This window comes from Elephantulus edwardii, unplaced genomic scaffold (genome assembly GCF_000299155.1).
Source record: "Elephantulus edwardii isolate Elephantulus edwardi_28Jun2011 unplaced genomic scaffold, EleEdw1.0 scaffold00008, whole genome shotgun sequence".
NCBI lineage: Eukaryota > Metazoa > Chordata > Mammalia > Macroscelidea > Macroscelididae > Elephantulus > Elephantulus edwardii.
Window position 1 is genome coordinate 32,529,272 of NW_006399758.1, and position 11,454 is coordinate 32,540,725.

At 40.6% G+C, this 11,454-nt stretch overlaps 2 protein-coding genes across 2 annotated transcripts in view; one reads left to right on the forward strand and one right to left on the reverse strand.

Annotated features, from left to right (window-relative positions):
• The window catches only part of E2F5 (E2F transcription factor 5, p130-binding), a 31,561-nt gene extending 24,711 nt beyond the window's left edge, over positions 1 to 6,850 (forward strand). The window contains exons 8-9 of the mRNA XM_006880510.1: positions 3,590 to 3,634; positions 6,741 to 6,850. Of these exons, the coding sequence (XP_006880572.1) occupies positions 3,590 to 3,634; positions 6,741 to 6,850 (155 nt within the window). The remainder of the gene's footprint in view (positions 1 to 3,589; positions 3,635 to 6,740) is intronic.
• A 711-nt stretch (positions 6,851 to 7,561) lies between these two features.
• On the reverse strand, positions 7,562 to 10,050 carry LOC102866255 (chromosome unknown open reading frame, human C8orf59). The gene is made up of 3 exons (XM_006880511.1): positions 9,937 to 10,050; positions 7,920 to 8,036; positions 7,562 to 7,633 (listed from the first exon to the last, which is right to left on the reverse strand). Exons 1-3 carry the CDS (start codon positions 10,048 to 10,050, stop codon positions 7,562 to 7,564), a joined length of 303 nt encoding a protein of 100 aa, XP_006880573.1.
• Positions 10,051 to 11,454: the final 1,404 nt, after the last annotated feature.

Here is an 11,454-nt window from a genome sequence, read left to right on the forward strand (position 1 = left end):
GTTGGCAGCACAATCCCTTACCCACTAGACCACTAATTGTTATGTGCTGACCATCCAGTGGGTTGTGAGAGGCTATCAGTCATCTCCAGAATAGATTTGAGGCATTGAAAACAAGATAAGTTCTATAGGACAACATCAAGGCTATCATCCCTGAAGAGAACAGAAAGTCAATACATAAACAGAGGAGGGAGAAAAGACCAAAATGAGTATAAAGAGACTGGAAATTGTATTAGAGTTATCTAGAAGCCAAAATAAAAGGAATAAATGCTGAAAAGAACAGATTATCAAGGGCAGCTCAAGAACACGAAGCAAAATGTTAAAATAGAATGTGCAGAGTTGAAAATACAAAGAGAGGGACTCTCTCAGCATTTCTCTTGCTGAGAGAATTGGAAAAACAAATTCAGGATGTGAGTTGCAATATTGAGAGATGCTATGGGCAAAAACTTAAGTGATCCAAAAAAGCATCGAAAGAATACACAGAATCACTATTAAAAAGAACTGGTTGACATTGAAAAATTTCAGGAAGTACCATATGGGCAAGAGCCAGTGCTGGTGAAGGAAGATGTTCAAGCTGCACTTGAAAGCGTTGGGAAAGATTAACGCCCCAGGATTTGATGGAATACCAATTGACGTGTTTTCATTTCATTAACAAGCAATAATTTAAAGTCAAGATTTTGCCTATATTACATCTTGAGGCCTGCATTTGTTCATTTTTTCAACTTGAGAATTGCCGAGCATATTCTTTCTTTTGGTTTTTTTTTTAACTGCAGCTCTCTGTACATTTTGTTATAATGTTTTTGGTTGTTTTTTCCTTTTTGTATACCGTTGAGTTGGATCCAATTGACACAGGAGGAGATGGCCCCTCCTTCTCCAGCAGAGCATATGGTGGGTTTGAACAGCAATCCTTTGGGATTGATTACTTTGGAGCTTCTTGCCACCAGAGCTACCTTTGTTATGTTTTCTCATGCTGCCCTTTTCAAATTCATTAATCTCTTGCTTCAGCATTTCTTTCATTACTTCTTCTTGTTGTTGTGTGCCATCGAGTTGTTTGCAACTCATAGCAACCTTATGTACAACAGCCCTAAACCTTGCTCTATCATATGTCAATTGCACTGCCTCTGACACACCCATCCCAATTACCCCAGTCACTGAATCCACTTCATAAAGGGTCTTCCGCTCTTGCACCGTCCCTCCACCCTCCCAAGCATGATGTCCTTCTCCAAGGACCTGTCCCTCCTTACAACATGTCCAGAGTATATCAGATGAAGCCCCAGAATCCTTGCCTTCAAGGAGCAGCCTGGTTTAACCCTCTCCAGGATGAATCTGTTGTGTTTTCTTGGCAGTCCATGGTACATTCAATACTCTTCTCAGCACCACACCTCAAAGGCATCACTTCTCCTTCAATCCTCCCTAGCCATTGTCCAACTCTCTGATGCATAAAAAGTGATTGCAAACACCAAAGCCTGTATAAGACACACCTTAGTCTCCAGAGTGACACCATTGCTCTTCAGTACCCTGGAGAGGTCCCTAACAACAGACTTTCCCATCTCAATACGTTTTTTAATTTCCTGGCTACTGGTACCAAGAGTGTTGACTGTGGGGCCAAGCAAACTTAAGTTGTTAACAATGTCAATCTCTTCACCATCCGTCCTGATGCTGCTAATTGGTCCACTGGTGAAAATCTTTGTCTTCTTGACATTGAGCCTCAATCCATACTGAAGGCTGCAGTCCTTGACCCTCTGCATTAAGCATTTCAGGACCTCCTCAGTTTCAACAAGCAGGGCTGTGTCATCTGCATAACGCAGACTGTTAATAGATCTTCCACCAATCCTGACGCCACACTTCTCCTCAGAGAGCCCAGCCTCTCGGATAATCTATTCTGCATACAGGTTAAAAAGGTATGGAGATAGGACACATCCCTGGCGTACACCTTTCCCAATTTTGAACCATGCAGTGTTACCCTGCTCTGTTCTGGTCCAAGTATAGGTTTTGCATTAGCACGATCAAGTGTTCTGGGATTCCCATTCTTCTCAGAGTCAGCCACAGTTTGTTATGTTCCACACAGTCAAACACCTTTGCATAGTCAATGAAGCACGGATAGACATTCTTACGGTACTCCCTGCTTTCAGCCAAGATCCATCTAGTATTAGCTATAATATCCCTATTACCATGACCCCTTCTAAACCCAGCCTGGACTTCTGGCAGTTCTCTGCTGATGTTCTGTTCTAGTCATTTTTGGATAATCTTCAGTAGAATCTGCTTGCATGTGAAATCAATGACATTGTTCTGTAGTTCCCACACTCTGTTGGGTTACCCTTCTTCAGAATGAGAACAAATATAGATCTCTTCCAGTCAGTTGGCCAAGTGGTTGTTCTCCAGATTTCTTGGCACAACTTGGTGAGCATGTCCAGGGCAGCGTCTGTTAGCTGAAATACATCAATTGGTATACCATCTATTCCTGGGGCCTTATTTTTTGCTATTTCCTTCAAAGCAGCTTGAACTTCTTTCTTCATCACCATAGGCTCTTACTCATATGTTATTTCATTAAATTCTTGTGTGTCTGCCATTTCCTTTCAATACAGTGACTCAGTATATTCTTTCCATCTTCTTTTAATACTTCCTGAATCATTTAATATTCTGCCTAAAGCATCCTTGATTATAGCAACTTGAGGTTTGAATTTGTTCTTCAGTTCCTTGAGCTTAAATCCTGAACGAGTTCGGCCCTTTGATTTTCTGACTCTAGCTCCTTGCACATTTCATTGTAATATTTTGCTTTGTCATTCTGTGCTACCTTTTGGAATCTTCTGTTCAGCTCTTTAGTATCTTGAACTCTTCCTAATGCTTTGTCTTCTGCATTCCAGTGCAATCTTCAGAGTTTCTTCTGACATCCATTTTGGCCTTTTTTTCTCTCTTCTGTCTTTGTAATGACCGTTTGCACTCTTCCTGGATGATACATTTGACATCCTCCCATAACTCATTAGGTCTTCACTCATTAGTGTTCAAGGCCTTACTGTCTTGAATTACTGAATGATTGATTGTTATTAGGTATAATCTTTGGGAACTCCAGTATCCCCAACTTAGTTACAGAAGTAAATTCATGAGTATACTTTTATATGCTTGGAGTCTGTGGAACATTCTGTTTAATTCATATGGTTACAGGCACTAATGCCCATTCACCCTATACAGCTGCTTCCCTAAGAGTGCTCCAACAGGGGTTTGTGTTCTGTTCTCTCCATCCTCTCAGCATCAAGGGGGGGAAAACCAAGAAAGCAATAGTTGGAGAATTCTATGGGGGGGGGGAAATTATCCAGAATAATTTTCATTCCACAAACTTTTAGCATTTAACTTTGCACTGTTGCCTAGGATGTGCGAAGGAGTTGCAGTTGCCAACACAAAGGAAGGTAGTTCAGATCCACCAGTTTCTATTCCAGATAAAGACGGGCAGTTTCCTCCTGTTTAATTTACAGCCTCTGAAAACCTGCTGTAGGATTAGCGGTGAGGTTGTTCTGGCTCATTGGCATGTAATATTGTATCCTAATAAAATTTTCTGTAAACAGAAATGTGACTATTGCAATTTTGTTTTCAACAGGATCTTTTAGTGGCGATATAATTGATGAATTAATGTCTTCTGATGGTGAGTAGATTCCTTATTAGTTAAAATTTCCTGAATTTATATATGCCACTCCGGCTTCCAAGCTTGTTTTAATCGGGGAGTTCCACCAAACACTGCCTACCATGGGTAACCATTACCACTTTTGACACATTAGTGTCAACAGTATTCAGCTTCACAGCCACCACAAGTTACCTTTGTACGGCAAATGGACAGACCAGTGCTATACCACTTAGAAGATTTGGCTTGGTAGCATAACTTTTTATCCACTAGGCCAACGGAGCTCATTGTTGTTGTTGTTGTTGTTGTTAAGGGCCGTAGAGTTGTAGATTACTCATAGTGACCCTATGAATAAAAGACCTGAACACTTGTATAACTTTCATCATTTCTCCAAGTTCATAGTTTCCAGAGACAAGCTATTTTGGAAGTGGGCGCGCGCGCACACACACACACACACACAACTCTCTCTCTCTCTCTCTCTATATATATACCCAAAACCAAACATGCTGCCAAAGAAGTCACTTCCAACCGTTAGTGAGCTTCCATTGGATTTATGAAACTGTAAATCTTGATGGAAGGAGACAGCCCATGTTTGTCTTGCAGAGTGGGCTTTAACTGCTGACCTTTCAGTTAGCAGTGCAACACATAACCCACTCTGCCATCACAGCTCCTTAGATGAATGTACTCTACAGTTAAGTAACCTGTTTTTGTTCAGTCATGAAGCAGGACTGATTCTAGAAAGCTACAACATTCTAAGGGTACTTTTCTATGCAGTCAGTCGGCACAAACACTGTGGCGTTTTTCATTCGTTTTACGTACCTGACCTCTCCTGCAGTTAGAATTTGTCGTCAATCATAAAGTCTAATGGAGTTCCGGTAACCTAGTGGGTAAGGCATTGCTCTGCCAACGCAGTCACATGATTCGAATCTAAGGTGACCGACCAATCACAACTACTACTTGTTGTCTTCATACTACTAGCTATTTATAAAGCCTAGCCCTTATTTAAGCAGTGATGGAAGGATATGTAAAACTATAGTAGAGAGAGGAGGCCCCCACCCCAACTGAAGCCATTTAAGGCTCCTCTTAAAGTGTCTATTACTTTACTGAAACGTTTTTAGCATGATAAGGAATAAACACATTTTTCAGTGTTGGTAACCACCACATGCTATAATGCGTTTCCTGCCATTGGTTCATTTGGGAACCATCCATTGGGTTTCCTGGACTCTGTATGTCCTAATACGAGGCTGTCAGTCTTTTTCCCAAGCAACTGCTTGATTTGAACTCTGAGATTCACAGCCTTTGAGCTAGTAGTGGACTATGCCACCAGAGCTCCCTGCTACAAACAATAGCCTATTTTAACATTTATTCATCAGGAATTCCAAAGTCCTTGGGTTTTTATCATGTTCTAAATGAAGACTGATTCACAACAAAGCAGTTATAAACTTCTTGGTGTAAACCGATATTCTGCAAATTACCAGCAGTAACATCTTTGGGGATGTGCTTGTTTAAGTCTTAGCAGGAAAGTAGCTGTCTGCCCTCTCTGATCTCTCAGGTCCAGGGAAGCAAACTGCTTGGGGTATAGCTCCAATTGTTGTCTGTCTCAGATGTATATTCCCATCTCTGCCAGTTTAGAGCTACTAATGCTCAGATCCACATTCAACAGCCTTACATCAATAGTCAGGAAGTTAAAAGACAAGTTGCACTGGGAAAATCTGTCAAGAACCTCTGCAGAGTGCTAAAGAGCAATAATAGCAGTCTAGAGACTTGTGCAGCTGATCCAGGCCATGATCTTTTCAGTTGATTGCTGTGCATCTGAGAAGCTAGACAGAGACTAAAGATGACAGAAGAATTGATGGGAAGGGTAGAGGGTCAACACAGTAGGAGGGAGAACCCTGGATGAGATAGACAGTGACTGTGGCAGTAGGGTCAGGTGTGTCAAAGACCTTACCTCAGGATGAGGTAAGTTTCAGAGCTATTATTCATAGGATTGCTATGAGTCATAGCTGACAATACATAACAACAATAAACTGTCACTGAACTATCACTAATATTAAGCATATCATCTAATTCGAAATTTTAATTCAGCTATAATAAAAATTTGTTTTGCTCTTTTGCAAACTCTTGAGTTTATTGGTTTGGTTTCTAATATACTAGAGGCCTAACAGGTAATGGCAGTGAAGCTAGCGATTGGTCCAGTAACTACTTATGTGGTTCATAGGGTCTAATCCCAAAGCAACATCCACCAGCAGCTCGTCGGAAGACATAGTTTAAACCTTTAAAGGGATTTATAGCTGTGAATCCCAACAGTAGAGGGTCAGTTAGGAGTTGGTTTGGACTCAACAGCAATGAGTTTCATATGTAGAAAAGGGAACTCTTGTTGAGTAGTTCAAAAGGAGTTACCCTGCTAACTCAAAGGCCAGAGAGATGTCTAATCTGTGATTTAATCCACAGCCTCAGAATCCCAATGGACGGTTCGCTATGACTCGATTAGAATGACAGAAATATGAGAGATTTGTAAGAGAATATCAGCAAGTTTAAATTCGGTCTTTGATACTACTGTGTTCAAAGTGGTACCTTACTTAGCAGATCAAAGAAAATACTGACCGCTATATTTGATTTATAAATGAATTTGAATTTTAATGACAAGTTCAAATAAACGTTTTTAACTTTTTTCTTGAGGGAGCTATAGAGGCTTAGTGGTAAGGAATTGTGCTGCCAATGCAAAGGTATTGGGATTGAATCCATCAGCTCCTCCATAGGAGGGTAAGCGGTATCCCCTAGTGCTGTTTATTGCCACTGGAGGATCAGCTTTGGGTCTGCTGACTTGACAATACACATAATCAATCCACTAATTATACTAAACCATGTTATTAACTGAATCATTACTTTGTTTCTAAATAACGATCCCTTCATCAGGTTGGAGGCTCTAAATCTTTTGAGTGGAGTCTGATCACCTTTCTCCTGAGGAGCAGGCTAGTGGATTTGAACTTCCAGTCTTTAAGTTAGCTGCATGTGAAATGCATTGTGTCACCAGGGTTTCATTTGGATTGATGGTATTTTTGACATTTTATGTTGAACATTACCTGTATAGTGAAATCATCAGTGATTTTTTTTTCTTTCTTTTTTGCAGTGTTTCCTCTTTTGCGGCTTTCTCCTACCCCGGCAGATGACTACAACTTTAATTTAGATGATAATGAAGGAGTCTGTGATCTGTTTGATGTGCAGATACTAAATTATTAGAATCCATGGAGACTGGGGACTATTATCTACCTCTAACTGCATAACATTTTAGGCTTCTCCGTAACCCTATTTAAAATAATGAATGTAACACTTTCTTTCTTAGGCCATTGATTTCGGAAGTGTTCTTCCCCAATTCCTTTTTACTTCACAGAACTTCATAAAAGCAAAGGGCTGATGACTTCAGGGGAAAACGTGATGAATGCTGTCCCCTCATCCCCGATTATTTTCTGAAATTTCAGCCTCTTTCCCCCCCCCCCCAATTTCGAGTTCTCTTCATTTTTCCTCTTAGGAGAGCAAAGTTAAAATAGACTTCAGGGCATCCAAAGCAAAAATGCTAGCTAAGGGCTTGACACTTGTGTGTCTTACATTTTTACTGCCACAAAACTTTATTTCTTTATGTCCTTCTAATTCAGTCTCTCACTCACTGCCACTTATAAAGTGAAGGATGTAAACGACGACATAGTAACTGTTGCAGTGAACTGATTTTGTGAAGTGCCTTCTGTTTTAGCACTTTAAGTTTACCACATTTTGTTGACTTCTGACATTCCACTTTCCTAGATTCCAGGAAAGATCTGTTGATGTAGTTTGTATTAAAATGTGCCAATGCCTGTACATTAACAAGATTTTTAAAAATAAAGTTGTATACAGCATTGATTTTATTGATCTTTTTGGGGGGAGGTGTGGAGGCCTGATGTGGCAGCATCACAGTTACTATAACAGAGCCATTAGTTGTGTGGCTTCATCAACGTTCACTGGTCCTTTTTCATTCAGCTGGTGGGCAACCTGAAGAAAGAAAAGCACTACATTTAAAAACCCAAGTTAATATGTGTGACAAAAACAACCCGCAGATAATCCAATTTAATTTCCCATGCCTGGAAAGAGACCAATAGATGGTTATATATCCAAACCCAGGTGTTTGAAAGTCTGAATGTGACTGAATGTAATATACATAGTGCAGAGCCAAGTACTAAAAATTATACTCAACTGTCTGGGCTTGAAAAGCCGGAGTTAACTTACTAGCCTCCAACTGGTAACTAAACAGTAACAAAAGCAAATAATTTCTACTTACCGATTGTTTGTGCAGAGGTTCAAGAGAAAGGCCTTTTGAGAAGTGTACAAGCTCCTTTTGTATATCTGTGAAAGCTTTGTTTACTCTGTTGACTTTGTCATCATTCACAATGTTTATCTTTGGGGGGCGGGGGGGGAAACAACACCACCAAGAATAAATATTCAGCCAGAATTTATTTAATCTTATTAAACCAAAAATCTAAAGACTATCAGCATGTGGGGCTAACTCACACTAAAATCCTTAAGTTTTATTGGGAAATGTTAGACAAATGATCTGTTTTTTAGAAAATATATCACAGTTTGGAGGAAATGTTGCCTTAAGTTGATTCTGATTGATGGCAGCTCCTTATGGGTAGATCAGAACTCAGGGCCTCAATGCCAGGACCTTTGGAGAATAGATCACTAAGTCTGCCAAGGTGTCTCAGTTAAAAGCACCAAGTACTTGCACAGATTACCATCCATGCCACCCTGGCTTCTCTGGTTTAACAACTCCCCAAACCCCTCCACACGCACAGTGATTAAATAAGAGGACAAGATTGCTCCACAGCATTTCCATGCCTGTCATCTTAATAGAAGGAGACTATCCCATCTTACTCTAATAGTGGGCTTGAATTGCTTTTTCTGTTATGTTCTATGGAGTCTGAAGCAACTCACAGTTGAACCTCCAGTGGACTTTGAGAGACTAAATCACACAAGAAATTGCCCATCCTGTGGAGCTGTTGGTGGATTCCGGTCGGCAACACAGCTTTTCACTAAGCCACCAGAGCCCCCTTTTTCTTGTATGTTGTAGTTAGGTGCCATTGAGTTAGTACAACTCTTGGCAACAACAGGTCTGAACTCTGGCCTATCCTGAGGCATCATTTTCATCTATGACACACTTGAGCCCATTACTATCACCACTGTGTCAGTCATTGGGGGTCCTCTCTTTCACTGATCCTCCACCTTTCCAAGCATGATGTCCCTTCAAGGAACAGCCCCTCCTAACAACATGTCCAAAGTATATGAGACAAAGCTTTGTCATCCTTGCCTTCAAGGAGCAAACAGGTTGCACTTTCTCCAAGACCTGTTTGTTCTTTTGGCAGTACTCTTCTCCAACCCTGTAATTCAAAGGCATCAATTCTTCTGTCATCTTTTTTAGTTGTCTAGCAAATGACTGAAAAGACCACAGCCTTAATCAGGTGCATCTCTCTTCAAACTGACATCATTGTTCTTGGTAATTTGGAGAGATTCCTGACAACAGACTTCCCCAGGGCAATACTATGTCTCCTAACTGCTGGTACCACAGGTGAATGACATTGCTTATTGGTTCATTGGTGATTTGTCGTCTTGAGAACTGAGATGCAACCTGTATGGAAGGCTGTAGTCTTTGATCTTCTGCAGCGAGGTTTCAAGTCTTCCTCACAGGTCTATAGGGCTGCTCTAAGTCAGAAGCCACTTGACCGCAGTGAATTCTAAAGTTCTGGTTAAAAGATAAGCACTATTGATGGCATGATCTGTAGTAGTGGGGACAGCATTTGTGCTTTCCCCTGAAATAGTAAAAAAAAAAGATAAGCACTATTTATCATACCATGGCCTTTTAAAGACTTCTAAACTCTAATAAAGCTATTAGAGAGCTCTGGTGGCCTAGTGGTAAGAAGCTGCACTCTAATCCTAAAGGCACATGGTTCCAATCCACCAGCTACCTTGTGGGAGAAGGATGGGTAGTCTCCATGTGATTTACTGCCTCTGAAAACTCACTGAAGGGTCAGCTATGAGTTGGTTCTGACTTGATGGGACACAACAAGAACGCTATTAAACTAGTAAAATGCAGTTAAAATACTTTATTCCCCCCAGACATTCAGATTCATAAAAGGGAGGTTATTTTTTTGTTACTTTTCCCCTCCCTCCTTTAAACAAAAATTTACAATCATTTTGCCGTAGTGGGAATGGCTATAACTTTAATAGAAACATTACATTTTTCTTTAGCTTTATAATTACACTTGGCTTTTCAACAATCGATTTAGATGTTTAACACTTACCTTCTTAAGACTTGTAGTGACTGGCTTTGCTTTGCTTTTAGCCTTAAAGGTTTTTTGGCTTGCTATGTGAAACACATTCCTGGGCTTCTGCCCTCTTCGTTTATTCTTGGCCATGATCTATGAAAGAAAGGAAGGCAGTTCAGTAAGGCGGTCCACACTTGTGAATAGCAACAACTTAAGTTCTTAAAGTGAAAGTGCCAGTTCTGTGTAAGAATGTCTTCCCATGCTCTCTGCCCCCACTAGATTTTCTACTTGCTGAGCACGCAGAATATTCAGGTAGTCCCAGCTTTCTGTCATATTCTGGTCCATCAACTCCACTATAACAGAATTCTGATTTGAACAGAATACATTTAAAAAAAATCATTACTGGGTTTTATTGTCAGTTACCTACACATCTTCTCTCTGACTTTTGGTACTGGTATTAGAGTTAGAATAAATTATGTGCCACAACACTGTATAATACAATTATGGAAGATTATCTTTGGCAGCTCTGGTGTGGTAAGGAATTGCACTGCCAACCCAAAGGTAGGCAGTTTGAATCCAGCAACCTGTGAGTTTTTAATTGATGGCAATGAGTTTTGAATTTTAAAAGGTAGTGTGATTCATTAAAATTTAAATTCTCAATTCATATATTGGGAATACCAATATCTAATGCTTTTCTGGATCTCCAGCACTTATCCCTTAAAAACAACTCATTGCCATGGAGTTAGAACTGACTCATAGCTGACCCTTGAGCTGTTTTTAGAGATTGTTCTTTCTTCTTGGAGCAGCTGCTAGATTCAAACCTCTTGCCTTTGGGTTGGCAGCACAACTCCATAACCACTAGGTCACCAGAATTACTCTTGTCCCCAAAAGAGGCACTCAATTAATGCTTTGCCGATCGAATTTTCCTATTATCAAGGATTGAGGTACTTTTTTTCTCCAGCATCCAATGATGTTAACCAACAGTCTATCCTGTTTGTTTACACACTGTTATTCAGGATCTTAAAAAACCCTGAATTGTGGTGGTGGAGAAGAGTATCCACAGGATAGAAGACTGTCCCATGGTCTGCCAAAAGAACCACCTGACTCATTCTGAAAGTTGGCCCAGGATGCTCCTTAGAAGCAAGGAATGGTGAAATGAACGAATGGTCAGAGAAAGGACACTCAAGACGGACTGAGTGACTAACAGTGGGCCTGAGCGGAACACAGATCATGAGGAATAGACAGAGTAGGGTAAGGTTCTGATCTGCTGTTCACAGGGTACTGAACTGCATGACATGAGGGCAACCAACGACATGCAGGACTTATATAGAATTGCTATGAGTCAGAGTGGACTAGACAGCATCTGTCAACAGTTCAACACTCTGAAAAGCAACATAGTTTGTTACATAGTGGGCTGCGAAGAGGAAGGTCAGTGTTCGACTGCACCAGCTGCTCTAAGGGAGAAAGGAGAAGTTCCCTTCCATTAACATTTATAGCACCTCTTGAGCCCTGGTGACCTAGTGGCAAGAAGCTGAGCTGCAATCTCAAAGATTC